At 31.2% G+C, this 24,146-nt stretch overlaps 3 protein-coding genes across 4 annotated transcripts; all 3 read left to right on the forward strand.

Annotated features, from left to right (window-relative positions):
* Window positions 1-2,850: 2,850 nt before the first annotated feature.
* LOC112094607 (L10-interacting MYB domain-containing protein-like) lies at window positions 2,851-3,863 on the forward strand. The gene is made up of 2 exons (XM_024176002.1): window positions 2,851-3,174; window positions 3,267-3,863. The coding sequence occupies exons 1-2, from the start codon at window positions 2,851-2,853 to the stop codon at window positions 3,861-3,863; spliced, it is 921 nt and encodes a 306-aa protein (XP_024031770.1).
* A 9,115-nt stretch (window positions 3,864-12,978) lies between these two features.
* Window positions 12,979-17,873, forward strand: LOC112094606 (large ribosomal RNA subunit accumulation protein YCED homolog 2, chloroplastic). The gene is made up of 9 exons (XM_024176001.1): window positions 12,979-13,028; window positions 13,140-13,183; window positions 13,844-14,032; window positions 14,859-14,948; window positions 15,703-15,789; window positions 16,079-16,159; window positions 16,283-16,328; window positions 17,427-17,551; window positions 17,680-17,873. The coding sequence occupies exons 1-8, from the start codon at window positions 12,986-12,988 to the stop codon at window positions 17,501-17,503; spliced, it is 657 nt and encodes a 218-aa protein (XP_024031769.1). The 5' UTR covers window positions 12,979-12,985; the 3' UTR covers window positions 17,504-17,551; window positions 17,680-17,873.
* A 2,757-nt stretch (window positions 17,874-20,630) lies between these two features.
* LOC21398094 (protein COFACTOR ASSEMBLY OF COMPLEX C SUBUNIT B CCB3, chloroplastic) lies at window positions 20,631-22,818 on the forward strand. Of its 2 annotated transcripts, XM_024176000.1 has the most exons (4): window positions 20,631-20,743; window positions 20,878-20,921; window positions 22,052-22,106; window positions 22,194-22,818. In XM_024176000.1, the coding sequence occupies exons 1-4, from the start codon at window positions 20,701-20,703 to the stop codon at window positions 22,577-22,579; spliced, it is 528 nt and encodes a 175-aa protein (XP_024031768.1). In that variant the 5' UTR covers window positions 20,631-20,700; the 3' UTR covers window positions 22,580-22,818. The 2 variants fall into 2 exon arrangements, with proteins under 2 accessions (XP_024031768.1, XP_010112296.1); XM_010113994.2 differs by having other exon boundaries at window positions 22,052-22,818.
* The last annotated feature ends 1,328 nt before the right edge of the window (window positions 22,819-24,146 follow it).

Genomic DNA, 24,146 nt, shown 5'->3' on the forward strand with positions numbered 1-24,146 from the left:
TAAAAAGCTCTCAGAAATAATCATATCTAACTTTTTTGCTATAGTAAAAAGCTCTCACATAAAATCACATCTCAACTCGAATTAAAAACTCGAATCAGCGAACTAAACGGGCCCTAAATTTTTACAGTTAAAAGCTCTCAAAAAATATCACATCTCACTTTTTTTGCTATATTTAAAAGTTCTCAGAAAATATCACATCTTAATTCGAATTAAAAACTCAAATCTGTGGCGAGGCCTAAAAAAATATTATTTTCACCCTTAGATCATATATGTTATTCTGTATACATTTTAAATTGAGCGTGATTTCAATCGGATCTTATTAGAAACTGTTATCTTATCTTTTCTTAAGTTGTTTTATTGAAAATAAATAGTATTATTTTGAAGCAATTGAAGTGTATTTACCAATAAATATTTAATTTATCTATTATCAAAAAAATATTTAATTTGAAGCTATTTACTAATAAATATTTAAGTTATCAAAAAAACATTTAATTTGAAACGTATTTACTAATAAATATTTATTTATCCGATGCAAATACAATATTTAGTGATATACTCGGCATAGATATCGTAATTATTAATAAAATATTATATTTACATCAAATAAAATAAATATTATTTTTACATCAAATAAATTTACTCTTTTATGATTTTTAAAGGCAAAAAGGGTGTTTGGTTATAGCTATATAAAGTATTTTAGAACGTTTAATAAAGAGTAAATTTAGATCAACTAAATTAAGAATTATTAAAAATGATAAATTTAACATTTTATGTCTCAAAAATAATTTAAAGGTACCAAAAACTAATTTTCTAAAAGGTAAAAATATAGTTTAAAGGTGTGTTTGATCGTAGGGAAATGAAGGAAAAAGTATGAGACAAATGCTCCGTTTGGTAATGCTTCTGGAAAGCCAAAAGCACTTTTTTTCAGCTAAAGCTCAAAAATGTGTTTGGTAAACACATAAAAATAGATTTTTAAAGAAGCCAGAAGCTATTTTTCATCTGAAATCAAAAGCAGCTCACTTGCTGCTTCTGATTTCAGATTGTGCGGGAATCCAAACTCAGCCATTAATGAAATTTTGGTTATTCCCAAAATAACTCATCTCTTCCTCGTCCTCGTGCACACATCCTCAGCCCCTCCCTGAAACTCTCAGCCTCTCCCTCCGTTCGTGCTCTCTCGCCTCAGCCTCTCAGCCTCCTCTCGTGCTCTCTCGCCTCACCCTCCCTCAGCCTCTCTCAGCCTCAACCTCGCTCTCTTAGCCAAAGCTCTCTTCCTCCGTTTATATTTCTTCTCTCTCTCGGACTCCCTCTCTCCGTTTATCTCCTGCGATTGTCGGCGGTGGAGTCCCCAAAATCTCCGTTCGTCGCTGGCTGAGACCGGCTGATCTGGTTGGAGCTCGCAATCTCTGCATTTGTAAGTGCTCGATTGAACTTTTTTTTAATGTCGATTTGGTACGGCTTGATGAAATTTGGGTTTTGAATGTCGATTTGGTGTTGGTGGTTTCGAATGTCGATTTGGGTTTTCAGATTTTGTACAAAATTTTGTTCTTCAATAGCCATTTGATCTCGTAAATTTTTTTTTCCAGATTACTCCGAATCTGTTTTGTTGAGTTCCTTGAAATTGCTAATCGCTGCATTACCCTTTTCCTTATGTTGATCTTTATTGCTGAATATATCTCGATGACAAACGGTTCTGCAAAAGCTGAGATTATAGGACAAATTTTTCAGTTTTTTTACTATAATGTATATGAATTGTTTCTGGTGTTTTGGTTCATCTGGGCATAGGCTCCGTTAGTATGAATGCCATTGAAGAAACAGGGAGAACGGAAAAGAAATGGTCAAGATTAGGAACCAACCATCTGAAATGCAACTGATGTTAATGAAATTAAAAAAAAAAACGAAAGACATTAAGAAATAAAAAAATAAAAAAAAAAACCGTAAGAGAGAAGAACATGACCAATTTTTCATCCTTCTTCTTGGAATTTGAAAACCTAGTTTTTGTTTTTCTATTTTATTTATTATTCATGATTTAGACATGATCTTTATTAGTAGTATGTGGAATTAGTTCTCTTGTCTAGGGTTTGGATGGATTCAATTGGGATTCCTTGATTGATTATTCAATGAATGTGTGATTGATTTTCAGCATATCAATTTGTTGTCTTAGATCTGATTCTTGTGAATGAATGGCCATTATTTACATGTTTGAGATATTGTATGAAGAACTGAAAAGTGAAATATGATATCTGACCATTAAGGCAATAAATTTGGGGTTTTAGTTATATAGAGATATAAACACAGATCGCCATTAAAATTAGAGATATAAACACAGAGTTATATAGAGTTATATAGGCAATAAACTGTGATTCGTTTGATTCATGCATGCCAAGCCGGTTCATTGTCAATTAATCATTGGAAACCAATTGAGGAAATCCAAACTCTAGAACCTTCACCATTGATTTTATTAAGTTTATTCAATTGTGTTATTAGCAATTAATTTTTGTCATTGTTACTTATTGCAATTCTGAACATTGTGACTTTCTAAATAATATAATTATAATACTGGTATTTGATAACACCCTTTCTCGAGGGACGATATCTAGATTTATCTATCTTATTTATTTGCAGCTTAAACTGTTTGATCATTTGCCATTTTTACCGTTCTATTCGTTTTTACCATTCAATTGCAATACTAGCAAGAATGGAGGTTGACACTCTTGTGGTTAAATATTGGTTAGCTATTTGTTCATTATCATTTGCTTAAAAAAGCCTTAAGCTGCTTTAGTTATTTTTATTATCTATAAATATGCGTTGGGTTTATAATGGTGGTAGCACTTTCAGTCATCATTTGTTCAAATGGAGGGTAGTACAGCACAAGGTAAAGCGATATGGGATACCGAGGCAATACAGCTTTTTTGTGATTTGTGTATCAAAGAGGTTGAAGGTGGACACCGACCTGGGACACATCTTGACAAAGTTGGATGGGAAAATGTAATTCAAAAATTTAACGAAGCAACCAAACGAGTGTATAAAAGAACACAATTGAAGAATAAGTGGGATGCTTTGAAGAATGATTGGAAACTTTGGAAGGAACTTGTTGGGAAGGAAACCGGTTTAGGTTGGAACAATAAAAAGAACACTATTGATGCATCTGAGGAATGGTGGCATAATAAATTGCAGGTATACGAATAATATACGAATGAAGTTGCACATTATTGATAGTGTGTACATTTAGTGTGTGGCAGGGTTAATTTATTAAAGTATTTTTACAGATTCATCCTAACGCAGCGAAGTTTCGCACGCAGGGAATTGAACCAGAGTTTGAGGATAAGTTGAATAGGATGTTTACTAATACTGTGGCCACAGGGGTGTATGCTTGGACACCCGCATCTGGACAGATACCATGTGAGGATGATAAAATAGCAAATGAAATGATATCTCCACTTGAACAACTTGAGAGTAGTGGATCGTCAGATGCACCTATCAGAAGAGAAATGCCACAGGACCCTAAGAAGAAGCGTCCAATCGAGCTAGATGAAGGACAAAAGAAATTCAAAAGAGGGAAAGGCAAGGATAAAGTAGGCAGTGCGGCCAAATTGTCTCAACAAATTGAGCGCCTTGTCACCGTAGTGGAGACTATTAGTACCGGATCATCCATTGCACAAAGTAAAGGACCAGATTATAGCATGACACGACTTGTTGAAGTCCTTGAATCTCTACCTGGATTAGAGAGTGGGAGCGAGTTGTATTTTTTTACTGTCCACTTGTGCGCAGACACGATTAAAATAGAGTCATTTTTTGCTTTGAAAAGACCTGAGTTGCAGCTCAACTGGCTTAAGTTTGAGCACGGCCTAGGATCATCCTCTTAAATTCCCTTGAGTGTCCCTTGAGTCTTCCTTTACTATGAGTAATATTTTAGTGTGGCTTTCATTAATTATGTACCATAATGTTGTTTTTCCATGCTTTCGAATACATTGTATTGAATATTATACTCTATTTTTATACATCAGACATTGATATTTTCTATTATTTCATTTGAACATTGTTTACATGTAGGTTTCTTCATTATTAGCTGGGATGTCTGATAATATTACCCAGCTAAGTTTACAACTTGTTTGTGTTACTGCACACATCATTGAACAATATTATAATAAGTGTATTCACAAAAATTCTTGTATGAACTCTACTTAAACTGGAAACATGTGGGTAATAGAATTATTAGGCGGACATGAAATTAGAAGTTATAGAATGTTTAGAATGGATAAGGATGTACTTATTGTTGGTTGCCCGAATCAAATTCGGATGCGGAAGCGCGGTGGTGCGGGGGAGAGGCGGATCGTGTATAACAAAAATTTTCATAAAACTTTTGAGATACTCTATAGATTATATTAATTTATGCACGAATAAATTAATCTCATTTACTTATATATATCAAGAACTCAATCAGGAAAAATACCTGGAAGCCGACTCGGATGATAACTTGAGTTCTTTGACCACGAACAGTCCTTGCTCCAATCTTTATGTTTAGAAAACCAATGTCTTCCACGGCAATTCCTAGAATCCATGAAGAGATGTGTGTGGGCACACATGAAAAAAAACGGGTTACAATAAGCACTTGAATTTCCACAAACACCATCACATGCACGATGTGGAATTTTTAGAGAAAAATTTTTTCCTTCCTTTCTCTCTTGAGAATTTCGGCCAGCCGTAACTCTTAGGGCTGAAAAATTGTTTCCAAAATTTCTATAGAGAAATTTCGGCTACCTCTAAAATTAGGGCAAAAAACCATTCCGAAAATTGTCTCAAAAATAGTATTTATAGAGTAGAAGTCAAACTTCTAGAAGGAATCCAATCTCTATCTCCAATTTGAATTTCGAACCAAAATTCTCCTATATCCCTTATCCCTTATGGCCGGCCATGCTAGGGATTCTCATCCCTGTGTGTGGCGCCAATACTGGATAGAGAAGGAAGAGAAAATCATCATTTATCCTGTAGTCCAATTTTATTTCAATTTCAAATTCAAATTTAAATAATCACATTATTTAAATAATAATTAATTCTCAATTAATTATTTTTGAGTATTTAATTTTAGAATTCCGTAATTCTAAAATTCTCATTTTGCCCTCTGTGTCTGGCAGAATTACTAGGACGACGGGGGGACTAATGGACCTATAATCCCGAGCTCCAATAAAATTAATAATCAATTAAACACTTTAATTAATTAATTAATTCTATTAATTCCAATAGTTACTCCACTATAAACTTGGAATTGCACTCTCGAAATTATAGATATTAATTACTTCTAAACTGTGAAGTGTCCATTTGATATAGTCATTGCATATAGATCAATCCTCCATAAATAATTCATAATTAGAGCTAGGTAAAATCCGTTAACCTCTCTAATTACTTCTTTATCCTTGAGTACCATTGATTCTCTAATGGACAGTGATTCATAAAACACATTCATGAATCGGAGCTCCTACTGGTCCAAGTACCGAATCAACCCTCAAGAGAATTATTTATCTACTTCTTTCTCAAGAAGGAATGGATTCCATCTCGTGTAATAACATTCCCGGCTACCTACTTCATCATGTCTCCAAAATATAAGGAATAGGATTAAGGATCTCATAATCCGTACCGAGTAAATCAAAAGACACGAATCCATAAATAAGAGGCTGTTAAGAACTCATGATTAAGATCATTCTATATATGACCATCGGTAGACTCAATTAGAATTTCTATACTTAACAGAATTATTAGAAATTCATATTGTGTATGTGTCCTTGTTCCACATAATCTCATTATGCGAAATACACTCATTCAATATCTCACCATATTAACAGTGCGGATAACACCGTTCCATTCTAAATGGGAATCACATGTATTAATAATGTTTTAATTAAAGATTCCAAACTTTAATTAAATTCATTATGAACATTGCTTTTTAATTATTATCCTTAAACATTATCCTCTCGTATATAACACTTATATACAATGTTTTAAGGTTACATAAATAATCATGGAATTTTTATTGATATTCATAAATATTCATAAATATATGCACATAAAATAATGAATAAACTCTTTTATTAAATAAATAATAAATATCTTATTACATCTCATGCTTCTAGGACACCATTCCCAACATTTATGTCCCTATGTAATGATTTGCAATGTAACTATGGATTACAGGGATCAAGAAATATATCCGCGTTTGAAATAGTCAGAATGTTTTTGTTCATTTTAGGTCAGGGTGCGGGAAATCGTTCAACACAAGAACGATTTCAACATTCTGGTAAAACAATTAGTAGATATTTTGAGTATGTTCTAAATATTGTCTGTCGTATGAGTATGGATGTTATAAAGCCTGATGATTCAGAGTTTAGTGGAATGCCTCAAGAGATATTAGTGGATTGTAGATATATGCCTTATTTTAAGGTATTCTCTTAGTTCATAATATGTTTCCTTCCTTATTTAAAGTATTCATTTTAAACATAGAACTTTCTTCTTTTTAGAACCGTATAGGTGCAATAAATGGCGTACACGTTCCAGCTATAATACAACCAGAAGATCAAGTCCCATTTATTGGTAGAAAGCGTGTGCCAACCCAAAATGTGATGGCTGCCTGTGATTTCAATATGAAATTTACATATGCATATGCAGGTTGGGAAGGTAGTGCTCATGATACAAGAATATTCTTAGCAGCACTACGCCGTACAAGTTTAAAGTTCCCAAAACCACCAGAAGGTTAAAACCTCTTCTATATTAATGAGAACTCTGTTTTATTATTTCCTAAGTCTTTGTGTTTGTATCTCAATAGGTAAATACTGTTTAGTTGACGCAGGTTATCCACAATTAAAAGGATTTCTTGGACCTTATAGAGGAGAACGATACCATTTAGAACAATTTCGAATGGGTCGTCGACCAACTGGCTATAAAGAGGTATTTAACCAAGCACATTCTTCTCTTCGAAGTGTCATTGAACGCACATTTGGTGTCTGAAAGAAAAAATGGAAAATTTTGAAAGACATGCCAAATTATGCGTTTGCAAAGTAAGTGAAAATAGTTATTGCTACAATGGTGCTCCATAACTACATTAGGAAGCATCGTAAGCGTGATCTACATTTTCAAAGGGTCGAGGATAATCTAGATGATTTCGTTTATGAAGAGAATCAACCAGATGACAATAATGTAGAAGAGAATGAAGCTTTACTATCACTGGAAATGGATGAAGTACGAGATCAAATTGCAATAAGCTTAATGAATACGACTTAAATCTTTTCATTTGAGTTAAGTTTGTAGGTACATACGTGTGTATTTGTAGGACTTAAGTTTGTATTTGTAGGACTTAAATCTTTTCATTTGGAAATGGATGTGTGTGTGTGTATGTATACATGTGAACAAAGGTATCCAACTTTCATGGATCAAAGTTGCAAGAAAACTATGCTGCTTACTAAAATCATTGTGCCTGACGATGCCATATTCTGATCATAACCAATTTTATCGAACAATAAGGATAACAAAAAAGTACATGGACAAACTTTTAAGATAAAAGATGCAAATAGGGCCTCATAGCCGTGAGCATGTGAGCAAATTCTACCATCAGAAGTAAACTCCTTAAGTTCAAATTAATCAAAACTTACATGATACATTTAACTAAGCAATCCAATGAAACAAGTGTTATCATTTGAGTAGAATTTGCAATCTTCAAACTTTCCTCTAAAGAAATTGATTCATCATCTCATACAAGTACGTGTATAAAAAAATTTAAGGGAGGGGGAAATAATACCAAGGAAAGGAAACACTAAGAATTCCGATGTAATAATTAGACTAAAAAAAAAAGAGAATTAATTATCATAAATTTATTGTTAAAAAATTCAAAATCAAAACATTATGTGTTTTTAAAGTTAAACAAGTATTTTTAAATACCAAAAACAATTATATATATTTAAATTTCATATTATGTCTATTTTGGTCATTTTACATACCCACAACAATTCCACCTTAAAATTTACCAAACGCTATTTACTAATTTTGGAACCAGCACAGCTACTATAATTACAATTTACCAAACACTCAACTGCTTCTTGGAACAGCTGCTTTTTCTTACAGCACAACTAAAAACACTTTTTTTAAAATCCACAGCATTACCAAACTAAGCCAAAGGCTCCGTTTGGTTGTGCTTTTGGGAAGCCAAAAGCACTTTTTTTTTCAGCTGAAGCTAAAAAATGTGTTTGGTAAACACATAAAAATGGATTCTTAAAGAATCCGGAAGCTATTTTCTATTTGAAATCAGAAGCAGCTCACTTGCTGCGAGCTGCTTCTGATTTCAGATTGTGCGGGAATCTGAAGGAAGGCTTTAATGAAATTTTGGTTATTCCCAAAATAACCCATCTCCCTCATCCTCGTGCACACATCTCCTCACCCTTCCCTGAAACTCTCAGCCTCTCAACCTTCACTCGTGCTCTCTCACCTCAGCCTCCAGCCTCCTCTCGTGCTCTCTCGCCTCACCCTCCCTCAGCCTCAACCTTCGCTCTCTCAGCCAAAGCTCTCTCCCTCCGTTTATTTTTCTTCTCTCTCTCGGACTCCCTATCTCCGTTTATCTCCTGCGATTGTCGGCGGCGAAGTCCCCAAAATCTCTGTTCGTGTAGCATGTGAAGCCCATTGGTAAGTGTTACCTCTCATTGCTTTGAGAATGGTGGATCTTGGTGTTTATGAGATCGCTTGTTACAATTTTCATTGACTCTATATTTGGCTTTTACAGTTAGAAAGTGGCTTTACTTGAATTCAACTAGAATAAAGCATCGAAACCTTCAAAATTTATTTCTTTTTGTCTTGCAATATGCGTAAGTAGAAGGCTGTTATTTGCTCTTGTTATTTTATTTAACAGTTTTCTCGCTAAACCCAAATTTGGGTTTTGTGTGCTCCGTTTGCTGGTTTGGCAATTGGGTTTTTTTTTTTTTTTTTTTTTTTTTTTTTTTTTTTTTTTTTCATTTTGTAAATCTTGCTTGTTTCTTTTGTTACTGTGAAAATGGTTTATGATATTGGAAGAAATTTATGCCTGGACGACTTGTATGAGGATTGTGGACTTTGTGCCTGTGTTGCTATCGTTACTTTTTAATTCATTTTTTTTAGTTGAATCATTGATGTTTGGTTTATTTCTTTCTTTTATCTTAAATTTAGGAATAGTTAAGAATTAGACTGAGAAGTGGCTGCCCAAAGTGTCAAAGAATGGTCAGGGATTAATTCATTCGCCCCTGCCACTCAGACCAAGTTGCTCGAATTGCTGGGAAAACTCAAGCAGGAGGTTGAACTTTTATTTATTTATTTTTTCCCTTTAGTCATAATTTTATAATCTTGAATTCTTTTTTTCTTTGGACAAAAAATAGTTTTTTTAATATGATTTTTGCTCGCTAACATTAGTCCTTTTCAGGTTGTTGTCCTTTTCTCTTTGCTTGGTTGATTACTGTTTTAGTTTGGTTTGAAGGTTTTGAGTATTGCTTTCTATCATTTTTTCACAAAACCAGTGTGTTGCATTTTGCAGAGTTGATAACTTGGACAAAGAGGTTATGAGAGCCATTACCAACAATTTTGGCAAACGAATCTGGAATCGAGCTTTAGTTATCCTTACATATTGAAGTTACTATTCTTTTCTTCTTCTTCTTTTTTTTTTTTTAATAGTTCAACAATTATAACATAATATTGTGTTTTTGAGCTTTCAATCTAAGGGGTTTTGGTCAACGCCTTTTGTGAAGCTTTTGTTTATCCTTTTCAAGTTATTGACAAGATTGGCTATTCTTTGGAAATAGGATCTTCCGAATGGAATTGCTTGGATTTCTTATTTAGTTGAAAAAATCACGGAAGTGGCGTTGAATGGAAGCAAGTCTATTTTTGTTGATACGAAGTTGATTGAAGCGCCAAACCCCAATGAGAAGGGGAAGACCTTCATTCCTTTGATTTTATTAATCCAAGTAAGCCCGTGGAAATTTTCTTTTCGCTTTTTCTTGGGGAAGAAAGATCTTAAATTTTGCTTCTCTTTCCTGATTCAATGAATTGCTTTCAATTTGCCTTGTTTTTTGTAGTTCTTCTTTGCCATTAAACCAATTGAGCGGGCAATCAGGACGGGTATTGCAAGGGAAAGTAGACCTGCATGGGAGATGCGGGATGCAAGTTTGGCCAGCCGCAAGATCTGATTTGGCTTAGTATTTAGTTGTATTATGGATGTATGCCTTGATGCAGTTTTTCCTCTGTTCATGTTTTATCTACCCGTTGCAAGTAGTTGTTCCAATATTCTGCAGTAGCGATAATCTGCGGCAATGGATTGTTTTAGCGTTTGGAGAGAACTGGATTTGTTGTTTGGCTTATGTTCTTCTGTTGGATTATCGATTTTGCTAATAATATAGTAGGTATTTCTTCTGTTCAAGATTTGTTTGTTTGATTTTGCTTTGAGAGTAGGGTAGAGTATGACAAGTCGACATGTGTCAAGGGTGAGAGCTGATAGTGAAGCTTATTTTTTCTCGAAGGAGTTCTTGCTCAAATTTCAAATGCTGTTTTGACAAATAGCGTCCTTATATTTGTTAGAGTAAACGACATCTTTTAGAACAGAGTAATTTTGCTGTTGAGATGAGGAGAGAATATTTTATTGCCAAATTGGATAAAATTGCTCGCCTGTTGGCTGTTGATAGTAAGTTACCTGAAAAGTAAATACATTCTTACAGACAGATTAGGCTTAAGACTCAAATCTTTTTTGTGTAGTATTCCTACAAATTATAATTACTTCTGTGGCTACTTTTTTGTAGCATTATACAAATGTAGATTTTGAAGTCGTAAAAGATATAGGTCGGGTGATTGCAACCATATGGTATTTGGTTGCATTAACAAGATTGAGAATTTATCATTATGCTCTTTTTAGTTGTAATTGTATTGTGAATGAAGAAATGAAAAAAAAAAAGAATTAATTATCATAAATTTATTGTTAAAAAATTTAAAATCATAGCACCATGTTTTTTTTAAAGTTAAACAAGTATTTCTAAATACTAAAAATAATTATATATATTTAAGTTTCATATTATATCTATTTTGGTCATTTTACATACCCACAGCAATTTCACCTCAAAATTTACCAAATGCTATTACACTGATTTTGGAACCAGCACAGCTACTATAATTACAGTTTACCAAACACTCAGCTGCTTCTTGTAACAGCTGCTTTTTCCTTCAGCACAGCTAAAAACAATTTTTCTAAAATCTACAGCACTACCAAACTAAGCCAAAGTGAGGGAGGGATTGAGGTAATCCATTGTTTAGTAGAAGGGATTGGCACAACGGAAAGATTAGGAGGTTGTTATTTTATAACGAAATTCAGAAAAAGTTTGAACTCGAGTTACAATTTTATTTAAGTTCGTGTTCTTTTGTAAAATTTGAGTTTGAACTCGAGTTTGGGGCTAAACTCGAGTTCAAGTTTGGGGCTATACTCGAGTTCAAGTTTTCCCTTCAACTCGAGTTCATAAATTCAAACTCAAGTTAATAAATAATATTTTTTTATTCTTAAAAATGTCATAATTTTTTCGTTTTAATTCTGATTGAGATGATTTTTTTCTCTACGCATTCATAACGAAAATACGAATAAAACCCTACCTATATACCCTATTAAAATTTTTCATCACCATTGAGTTTTTATTAAAATAATATCTAAATACAAATTTAAGTTTTGACCTACTCAAATACAAATTCAAATAGATTCTCAATTCAAATCATAACTCAAATGTGCACATCAAAACACAAACTCAAGTTACAACTTCAACTCAAATTATAATTCAAACTCAACTCAAGATCACCACTCAAATCACCTTAACTCAAAAATATAAAAAATAAAAAAAATAAAAAAAATAAAAACCCTGTGAGATGGGTTGCCAATTCCTGAGCCCCACCAAAAATTAATCCCCAATAAATGGACGAGAAGTGTGAGAATGCTAGCATGAATGGCTGTTAATTAAAAGTTTACCTCTTTTTTTTGTTTCTTTGGATTAACTATTTCTCTCTCTTTTAAATTTATTTATTTTCTTTTTTTGTTTTCAATTTTACGTTTCTTTACTTTAATTTACTTTGATGAAATACATTTTGTATCTATTAACTTATTTTTCAACTTTTTCCTTTTACGTGAAAGGTCCTCTTTTGTGTGTCTATATATTAGTTTTATTTTTCTATAAAAATGTTCTTATAGGTAAAATTTTCCTGAAAGTAAATTATTTGTGGGTACAATATGAATATTAAAGATTTTATTTGAAAAAAAAGAGTATAATATCATTAATTATTAATCAATATGCATCTTAAGAAAGAAAATTAATTTATTTTGTATAGATAATATAATAATTTTACAAGTCAAACTAATCATCTCCTCATTTCTTTTCAATACCAAACAAAAAAGAAGAATAACAGCAGTCATTCCTTCTTATTATACCCAAAAATTTTAAAGAAAATTACAATCCATCCCTTTCTTCTCACTTTCATTCCCTCATATTCTATTAATCATTTCATCAATTCATCTCTTTTACCAAACGGATCCTAAATAAAATTATAAAAAATACATGACACTAAAAATAATTTCGCTATAACAAATTGTACAAAATTGAAATTATCTCTTCTATTTAACTTTAAACTTTGTAAATGCATTTGCAGGTAAATATACCAATTTAAAATTATAAAAGAGAATTTCGTGTACCAAATTAAAATTATTCCTCTCTTTTTAACTTCAAATTTTTTGTTAAATCAAAAATTTATTTTTATTTATATTTTTTTTTATTATGTCAAACACTAATTTAAAAATATTTTTATTTATTTTTTAAATATAAAAAATAAAAACATAATTAATTCCAAACACGTTTCTAATTATTTCAGAGAAACTTGGTATAACCCGTTGCCGGTTACGTTCTCATAATTAAAAGGCAGTGGATAACGTTCCGCTTCCCCGAGTATCAGTGCCAGTGCACCTATGGCTGCTCGTTCTTGCTTTCCCAATCATGTTCAAGTTAATGGTAATAAATGATATATCTAGAAAAAAAAATTTTCTCTTTTCTTCCCAAATGGGTTTTTCATTTACTTCATTGTTTTGGGTAATTCTTTTACATTTTTTCCTCCCCCCTTAGGATTGCAGCCTCTTATATCCAAACAAAGAAATTCCAGCATAATTGTAAGTACCCAACTCCATTTTATTTTCCCTTATTTTTCGAGTATGTTTGGTTTTTTTTTTTTTTTTTTATTGAAAATGTTTGAAATTCTCTTGAAAGAAAAAATTTGTTTGAATTTAAAAGAGTAGTTTTTAGTTGTAGATTTGGAAACAAGGAGAGGTTTCAGTTTTACTAATACAAACTGTTAGCTAGTATTAGACATGAATTTGTCTTAATTGTCCTGTAATCAACACTATGAAGTTTAGTTTCATAGGTTTTTAAAACATTATTGTTTAGTTTCAGAGTAAATTTGCCCCTTGAGAATGAAAACATGAAGTTTGGAGTATATATTTTGGTTTGCCAAGGATCACTCAAATTGCAGAGTTATCTAGCTTATCTCTAAAGGTGTAAAAAAAAAAACTATTAGTACATTGATACTAATTAATATTCAGTATATTAGAAAGATTTATTTGGTAATTGCTGATTTTGATTTTAGGGATCCTCACTTGATCATTGAATTTCATTAGAGCAATTCTCTAAGCAATATGTGTTAAATTATTATGTTTCTTTACTCCATTTATTTTTTCTTATGTTCCATACAAGACTCATTAGCAACTGAGTATATGTCTACCTTTCTTTTATCTTGGTATGTGATGTTTTTCATCTGGGGGCTGCAACGCCAGATCAGTAAAAGGAGTAGCATCACTCCGAATCCACGCCGTCTGATCACGATATCAACGGGGGATGGGAGATGGCATGGGAAATGGGATTCCGAATATCTTCTCTCGCTCCGAGATCTGCGGTTGGAGGACTTGGTAGATGATGAACGTCAAAAAAATGCTCAAGTTTCTATCAAACTCTCTGTCCAGAAGGTAACTCTACTTTCTCTTCTTTGTCTTCTGGTATACATCACATTCATGAGAAACAAAATCACTTTTTTGTTTCCTAAAATTGTTTTTTTTTTTTTTCTAGAACTATGATTTTGTATAAATAATCACATTTCACATACTTCATCAGATTCATGCAGACATTATCTGTGTAACAAAAATGTGCATAATTGAGAGAAACTGTCCACATTTCTCCATTCCTCTATTTCCTGAAACAAAAATAATGAGAATAATAATAGCAGGGATAGAAGTAATAGGGTATGGTGATCATAGTGAGGTTAGATACCAGGTGGTACTCATAGTTCTGCAACATTTTACTTTTGGTTTTTTTTTTTTTTTGGTGGCTATCTTGCTCAACTATTGTTGATGTATTCACCTTTTTTATTTAGTAATTACATCATTGTTCTTTTCGAAATTATTTTGATATTAAAAATTCACAATTTCCATAGCTTAATAATTATGACCAAAAGCATATATAGAATTTGAAATAGCAATTATGCATTAGAGCACAAAATAGAATAGCATAATTAACAAGAGATAAAGCATTGATATTGACGTTTAGTCTGAGACCATTTCCAATGAAAATGTAAACATCAATGCTATAATTGGCACAAAATAGTATGAAAATGACAGATTTCCCATGGAACCGTATTTTTACTAGAAATAGTTTGTGGTAGCACTCTTACTAAAATGCTAAAATTTGACATTAGCATTGCATTGGAGGTGCTCTTATTGCAGGCAAGTAGACCTCGGTTCCGGGGTTTTGGCCTCTTATTAAGTATACTACCATATTTCTCTTTGTTTTTTCAAGCATGCCAGTTTTGGCTTCTCTGTTGACGGAAGGATCATCACATCATTCCCTAGAAAATGTAGCAACTGCAATTCTCCATACTGCAGGAAGGTATTATATCTCAGATTGAGGCAATCACAATGCTGTAAAATTTCCAAAATAAAAAATGTGCACTTCTTGTTCTTTGTTCATAACACGTAATATGCTGCTAATCCGCAAATTTCCTTTATTATGTACTAGAAATATGTTGGTTTTAGATCACTTCTTCTTGGATTTTATAATTTGCGAAAGATACATAGGTACTGGCAGGCCTACTTTAGAATGCTAAACTATAGGATATTTTACACATTTGTCCCCTAAACTCGTATGATTTTAGCAATTTGCCTCTTGAACTTTTAATTTTGACAAGTTGCCTCATCAACTTGTCAAACTGTTACAATGTGCCCTATTTTGACAATGATTGTGTTAAATTAGTGTCGAAAAAGCACATTTGATGAAAAGTTTCAACATCCTAATTTAAATGCAAGACAAATCTTTCGATTTCTCAATTTTTAATTCCTTAAATCTTATAAAAATTTGAGCAAATTTAGTAAAATGGGACACATTGTAACAATTTTATAAGCTCGGGGAGTTGATCATCAGAATTAAAAATCTGGGGTGTAATTTGTTAAATCGTGACAAGTTTGGGGGACAATTGTTCTAAAAACCCATTTTGGTACGAGAATGATATTTATCCTTGTTTGTGTAGAACTATCTAATGGTTAATTGCAAACAATGATTTTTTTTTTCCTCACACTTTTTCATAATGAATTATATTTAACAAGCATAATAGCTGTCTTCTGAGTTTGTTATTTTACTGTAACAGATTGATACACAATTTAATGTATGGGTTCTACCATCAAGACGGGACAAACGTGAAGTTTGCTTACCAGAACTAGGAGATGATCCATCATTAAGTCTCTAAAAACTCTCTATGATCTACACATCTTTTTTCTTTTCAGCTTATACTAGCATTACTCTTTCTGTCACTCTCTTTATCACTCTTTGCCTTCATTGTTCGATACATAGACGGCATTATCTCATTTTCTATTTAAATAATAATATATTATAGTTTACGTGTTAAACAGTAGATACTGAAAGTGACAAAAAGAATGACAGAAAGAATGATATTAGTATTTCTCTTCTCTTAATCCATATAAATTATTTAAATTAACAGAGATTTTACACGGCTGAACCAGCAGGTGATTTATGTCAAACCTGGAAATGAAGCGGACCTTGATTCGCTAGTACAAGACACGATACGGCTTACAACCTCCATAAAAGTACGAAGATTATGTGCTTTCATACATGATGAATATTAACACACTTTTATTTTTATTTTTTTTTTCCTAATTTTGTGAACTAACTTGTCTATGAATATGCAATATGGGAATTCCACATTTCAGGACACTTGCTCAGAATTATGCGAGAAATCTTCATATACAATTGACAGTGAGTATTCCCCCATTTTCGTTTTTTGCAGCTTAGATTTCCTTCTTTTTTTTCTCCTGTATTAAAAAGAGGTTAATCTCAATTTTAGTAGCCCAACTATAGGTTACTCAATTCTATTTCTGTTCCAAACTTTGAATATGTCCCAAAACGGACCATAAATCTTTCAAGCTGTCCTAAATTAGTTCTTCCATTCATACAACTATTCAAATCTCAACGTAAAAAAGGCAAGTTGAGATTATGTGCAGTTTAGCAGAGATTAATTTTGTAGTTTTACATGTTATGATGTGACTTTTAAAAACGAAGTTATGTTTTTTATTGGCAAGATTTTAATAGCCGAATGGACAAGAGAACTAATTTGTGACAACTTGGTAGATTGGGTACTCGTTCTTAGATGTTAAAGTCAGGGACTACAATCGCCAAAAAACAAAGTTTGGGAAATAATCTACCCAAAAACGATGAGGGACCAAAAAAAAATAAAAAAATCAATGCCATCCCATTCTCAAGATCCACTAATAAAAAGAAAAAGTACAAGTATTAGTAGCATAGCAAAAATGCGTTCCTCGTCATTAATATGTTTGTTCGCGGTAATTGTGGCCTCTTGGGCAAATCGATGATTGCATCTTTGATGCACTTGCTACTACTAGTACATCTGAGAATTCTTAATTAGATAGTTGTAAATAGCCCCAGACTGTGGATTATCCTGGACCACGCGCCGAGGTCCACTGAGTTAAGTAGGTCATTTATCATCACAAAGAAAAAGAAATGGGGATATATCACATAGATAGATTATAAATTGAATATTACTTATAAGCAATACCAATCAAACGGATCAAAAGGATGTGATATTATCATGGAATATTCATCTTGACAAGAAATTATCTACATGATAAAATATGTATCACAAGCCTACCAGTTCTACTCGAAAAATAGACCCAATTCCACTCTCATTATGCTACAAGTCCAGTGCCGCACAACCATCCTAATCTTTGCGCCACAGGATTGGTGGTTTTTTTTTTTTTTTTTTTTCAGCTTATGTTAAATAATATTGCAATTTTAGGCTAGTGAATTGTTAGGACTAAAATCGACTTTTGTTTGTAGATAATGGTGGAGCAAGATCTGGTGGTATTGATAAGAGGTGGTCAAGACTCTTGGAACTAAAGAATCAATATTCATAAAGTAACATATGCAGAGATCGAATTCAGAATAATTCCACAACTTTCGAGGTGAGTTGAATAATCTTTATTTTAGCTTTTCTAGTTCTCTATCCACAGATCCATCTAGTTGAATGCTACAACTTAAACATGGAGTATATTTTATATATGCACTTTATTTCTCTCGTTTGTGGATGCAGCCATTTCACCTAATTGGTTTCAAGGTGTGCTTAAATCTCTCCCTGTATGTACGTATGTATATAGGCATACATATATATATATATATAGACGATGTTAGCTTGTATAGAATATTATTGTAAGATGGTAGAGTTTACATGATGAAAATGTATGGTTTTTTTTTTTTTTTATAACGGTTATTGAGTAATGTGTAATTTCTTTTAGGGATGGAAGTGATGTCTCATCTTTGTATTGATATGGATTCATATATATATGAAGAGAAATACTAGTATCAGTCTATTTATCACTTTATGTATTCATTGACACGTAAATTCTACTATCTCATTTTCTATTTAAATAATAATATATTATGTTAGTGGAGTCCATATACTAAATAGTAAATTGGTTTTCACTTTCAAGGTGTGCTGAGAAGATTTGTAAGCCTCTCCTTGTATGTACGTATGTATATATGCATATATATATATATATATATAGATGATATTAGCGAGTATAGAATATTATTTTAAGATGGTAGAGTTTACATGATGAAAATGCATGTGTTTTTTTTTTTTTTTTTGATAGTTACTGAGTAATGTGTAATTTCTTTTATAGATGAAATTGATGTCTCATCTTTGTACCGATATTGGATTCAGATATATATGCAAACATTCTCTCAACCCTGAGTGCTTAAAATTGCATTTGAATCTTCTAAAGGAGCATCTAAATCAAACTGAACGAAAAATTATTTTGATCTGATCAGTTTATTGTTTTGAAAAACCGTTAAAAAATTGTTCAAACTTCATAGTATGACACGAAAAGGTTTACTCAAAAAACAAAAAGATTAAAAAATAGTCATTTTAAACAATGTCGTTTGGATGTTCAAAAGAAAAAAAAAAGTCCTTTGGATGTGAATGATTTTTTGTCAAACTTAATATTCAACCAATATTGTTTATTTAACCTTCCCAAAAAGTTTTGATATGCTTTTTTTTTCTTAGAAAAGTTTAAATAAATTTAAATTTATGTTCAAATCAACGATAATCAGTCTCTGACTTTATAAAATGGTAGTAAATAACGACAATTGTTTAACAGAAGTTAAGATTTGAAGAGAATAATAATAAGCTTTGAAGAGAAAAATAATGACATTTTTAAGTTTTAACACATGCCCTCTAAATTCATCATAGTTTTTACACTTTAGGATCCGTTTAGTTTGTTGATTCGAATTTTTAATTCGAATTGAGATGTGACTTTATGTGAGAATTTTTTATTATAGTAAAAATGTTAGATGTGATTGTTTCTGAGAACTTTTTAGCGCAAAACTCGAATTCTAGAATCTTGGGTTGTTCTTTTGGAGTATAATTTGAGTGTAGTTTTTGAGTTGAATTTGAGTTATAACTTGAGTTGAAGTTAGAACTTGAATAAAGTTGAGTAAAATTGAATAAAGTTGAAACTTAAAAGAACGTGAATTTAAATAAAGTTGAAACTTGAGTTGTCTTTTTTTAAATTTTGTAGACAAAAGAACATGCCCTTAATATAAATATCTGAAAAATTACTCTCTCTGTTAATATAATCCCTGCACGAGTCCACCCCCGCCATGTCTCAATCTTCGATCTATAATATCAATCTCATTGAAGTCTTTACTCTCTCACGATTGGTTGTTAAAAAATGAAATACCTCTTGGATACAATCGTCAAATTTCATAATTATCTCGGGTTATTAGCACTGTTACTCACTGAATTATGTGTATTCTATCACTTTAATCACTAAACTTTTAATTTTAATAAATTGCTTTTAAAACTTTTGATTTTTGATCACTTTGATACCTACACATTATAATCAACGACAAAAGTCAAAAAATTTTGCACAGATCCTCACGTCTCAGGCGAAAAATAACAAAAATTTTTACAAAAATAGTTATATTTTATATTAAATGATGAAAATTAAATTTACAGTTATTATATTATTAAAAACTAGAACAATTTGCATTTAATGTAAAAAAAGTTCTATAAAAATTAGGAAATTATTATCTAATGAACCTCATATTTTACTCTGATTTTTTTTTTTTTCAAATTTAAGGGACAGAGAGTTAGAAAATTGAGAAATTTATGTTATGATTTGTATTGATATATTAGAGCATATCATCGAATGTGTTTTTTCATTACTAGTTAACACGATTATCGTTAAAATGAGGCGTATTGCAATAATTTTGTGAACTTGAGTAATTTTCTAGAATTAGAACTACATAAATTTATAGGACATGTGTACAAAAACCCTATCTTTTAAATCAGCAAAACTATTGGTGAAAAAAAAAAATGGAGTATTTAACCAAAATTCAAGGGTACTATTTTTTTTAAGACTAAATTATAAGAATAACCATTATTTTTCATGACTCTTATGTCATTAAAAAAATATCTCTGAGTATAGTATGAAGTATATTCCAAAAGAATATAAAAATATAATGTCAGAAAAAAATTCTGAATCAGAATATCAATGATAAATTTAAAATTGGTGATATAATAAAATAGTGTGTTTTTTTTATAACATTCTTGATAATTTCTTCTTTTTTAACTCTTCCGTTATCTGGGCCCAAAAAATCTTGAATTAAAAAGGGGTTAACAAAAGAAAATTTCAAGTTTCGTCCTTATTATTTCTAACTCTATTATTTATGTCCCTATAAAATTTTAATGCCATTATAAAAATTAATTTATAAATTATAAAAAATAACCTGTAATTATGAAAAAGAATTTATAAATTTAAAAGATAATTTACAATTTATGAAAAATTATCTATAAATTATAAAATATAACCTATAATTTGTAAAAAAAAATATTTTAAAATTATTAATAGTATGGGATAAATTTACGAAAAAGATATAAATAAAATAATGTTACTTAATTTTGTCTTAAAAAAAACCAGAAAAACAGACAATAAAATAGAAGAGGGTATAGTAGTGGAAAGATAATGAAGATAACGTTAACAGCTTAAACCATTTTCCTTTTCGCTTCAATCATTTCCGCCTTCCCACTCTGTCTCTCACCGACCGCATAATGGCAACATGTTCATACCTTCTCAACCACGTTCAGATCAAAGGTTAGCAAACAATACACAGAACCAACTTCTCTTTTCTCTTTTCTCTTCTGGGTTTTCATTTTCTTTCAATTGTCCAAGTGGGTTTTCCATTTCTCGTTCTTTTAGTTAAACTGGTTTTCAATTTTGTTTTGTAGAATGTCCTTCTCAGGCATTCAAGCTAGGAACTTCCAATACCTCCGTAAGTACCCAATTTTCTTTCTTTTTCCTTGAATATACGAACCATATGTGTAATCCGAATTTTAAAGTTGCTTCTTTTTTTTTCTTCTTCTTCTCTCTTCTTCTTCTTTCTTTTTTGGGCTTTTGCAATTAGTATAGAGGTTTTTTTTTAAATCTTTTTATTTCTACAATTGGGTTTTGTTCTAAGTTATTTATTGGATGTAAATAACCTTGCTAAATGTAGCTTGTTAAGTGATTTCGTTGGCAAGTACAAAATTGCATAGGAAGTCCACTAAACTTGCTTGGATGATTTACAGTGCTGATTGGATTGTTGATAATTAGCTCCGTTGGTTGTTAAATTATGAATTGGTGATTTGTGTTTGATATACTAAAACAAAACAAAAAACAAAAAAAAACCTGGCAAAATGGAAAATAAAAAGAAAAGAAAACTAGTGAATGTGCGTTATTATTTGAAGTTTTAAGGTGTGTAACATCGTCAAGTAGGGGGTTTTAGTTGTACTAGTCGTTAAGTATCTTAACTTGTCAATTTAGTTTTGCTTTTTTTTTTTTTTTCTTTGCCTAGCGTGTTGTTTGTCCTACTGGGTATTTTCTTATCGATTTATTGGTGAGCTATAAATAGTCATAAAAAAAGACTTAAATATTGGGATTATTGAAATGAAAAGTTGCGCTTTTCTCTCTAGCTTTTCAATAATGTCATGCTAACAAGGAAAGTCATAGGTGGGAGAATCTTATCAACAGAACTTGATGTAGAATCTCAGTTCTTCAAATTTGTTTCATCCTTGTGTATGAAAAATGAAATTCGACGAGTTAAAATAGTTCCTTTTGCTAACTATTTTCCTGTATAATGGCGAATTTAGTTAGAGAGATTTTGATCATGAATAATGCAAAAAAAAAAAAAAAAACAACATTTAGACTCATTATTTTTGCAATATGTAGTATGAGTTGACTGCTTGCTCTTTCACATTCGTGCCTCTGCTGGTACCGCAACAACGAGTCTACTAAATGCTACCGCTTAAGAATTTACGGTTACTTTGTTTCTAAGTATGAATATAAAAAAGTACATATGTATTTTAAGGATTAAGTGAGGATAGTGAAAAAAAAATTTGAATCAATTATCAATGCTTGTGACAGGAAAGGTACAAGTTCCTCCCTAAAAGACATACTAAGCTGAATAGCAGAGTTGCAGGTTGTTCCTTATGTTTCATCAAGCCTAACATTGAGTATTCACAATTTAATTCGAGTCTGTTGCCGAAGATATACAATTTGCATGCAGTTGCAGAAGATTTCAAGATTGGCATTAGTTCAGAGACATCACAAGCTGTCTCAGATTTTACTGGGAGATTGGTATTAGCTGATCTTGACCCTGCTACTGCAAAGCTGGCCGTTGGGATTCTAGGACCCTGTCTATCAGCATTTGGTTTCTTGTTCATTCTTAGAATAGTCATGTCCTGGTATCCAAAACTTCCGGTGGGAAAGTTCCCGTATGTGATAGCTTATGGTCCGACGGAGCCACTTCTCATCCCGACCCGGAAGCTGATTCCTCCGCTAGGTGGAGTGGATGTAACCCCTGTGGTCTGGTTTGGATTGATTAGTTTCCTTAATGAAATATTAGTAGGTCCACAAGGACTACTTGTCCTTCTTTCTCAACAAGTTAGCTAGAGCTCAGTGATACTTTACAAGATCAAGGGATGCAAAGAATATTTCTTAGGGGCTATTAGTGTATAGTTCGTTGGCGTGTAATATGGAAATTTTCATAAACGAGCTTGAAATTATTTTTTAAAGCTTTCTGTAAGTAAATATATAACTTGGAGAGCAACTTTGATTCTGTAGTGGCACAAATCAAAGCTAATAGTTATGTTGATTTAGTTATTAGTATAATTAAATTAACAAATATATTTGGGCAAGTATTTTCTACAAAACTAATATATTTGTATTAGATTATTTATAATTTCAATTGTAAAGATAAAGAGTGTGGGATAATTATTTGTTTTATTTGGTAAAATAAGTAATTGTAATAAAGATGCAAAAATATTTATTGTAATAGTTAGGATAAATATAAATAAATTCTAAAAATTCAATTTAGATCTCGATTATCCAAAAGATGACAATGGTTGGAGAAAAATTGTACAGAATAAATTAATGGTAACATGCGGCAATCTTCCTTGGGGGAGAGAATGAGCCATTGCCCTCTCACACATTAGAGATAATGCTATAAATAGACTTCTAGTGATATATTTGAATTAAATCTTTTTTTTCCTCGGCAAAAAAAAAAATAAAATAAATAAAATAAAAAATTGACATCTATCAATGTTTTTTGTGCTCTCATCTTTAGATGTAAAACAGTCAAAAGTCCGCGTGTTATTGTGAGAAATACCGCGAAATACTGCTATATTATAAAAAAATTGAGAATTTTTATAGTATAATATTTGTTTATATATATACACATATACATACATATAAATTTATAGTATAATATTTGTTTATATATATATACATACACATACATATAAATATATCTATATAATATTCTAGTTAAAAGTTTTTTACGATGTATTATAGCTTTTGTTTTCCTTTTTTCATTTGTTCTTCTTAACTACAAAATAAAAATTTAACAAAAAATAATAATTAAGAAAGTTGAAAATCTTTAATTATATATAGTGTAAATAAAAAGATTTAGAAGTAGTTATATTACCTGGTCTTTGAGCGTATTCTGAGTGGGTCTGTTGCATTTAGTTCAAAACTGAAATGATAAAATATTGTTAAGATATGAATTCAAATAATAAATGTTGATTTTTATTAATAATTAATATAAATTAGTAAATACAAGAACAAATAAAGAAATAAAAAATTGAGGATAAAAATGTACAATCAAACCGTATGATAGAAAGAGACCCAACAGCCCATGCGCATGAAAGGGAGAAGGAAGGAAAAAAAAAAGGGGGAGGGCAAACTCGACAATTCAAATTCAAGAGACAAAACTGGTATTCTATTGTACTATGTACGGTAAACCATGCCTCTTCTTTAGTATATATAATAATATCAATGGCCAACTTAATTGGTCGGAGAATTGATACATTTGAGAAAGTTAAAAGGATCAATTTTTTATAATTCAAAACATTCAGGTATATTCGTAAATTAAAAAAAAAAAAAAAAAAAAAAAAAACCCATTTTTTGGGTTTTTTTTTTTTTTCTTTTTTTTTTTTTTTTTTTTTTCTCTCATTCTTTT

This window comes from Morus notabilis, unplaced genomic scaffold (genome assembly GCF_000414095.1).
Source record: "Morus notabilis unplaced genomic scaffold, ASM41409v2 Scaffold72, whole genome shotgun sequence".
NCBI classification, from domain to species: domain Eukaryota; kingdom Viridiplantae; phylum Streptophyta; class Magnoliopsida; order Rosales; family Moraceae; genus Morus; species Morus notabilis.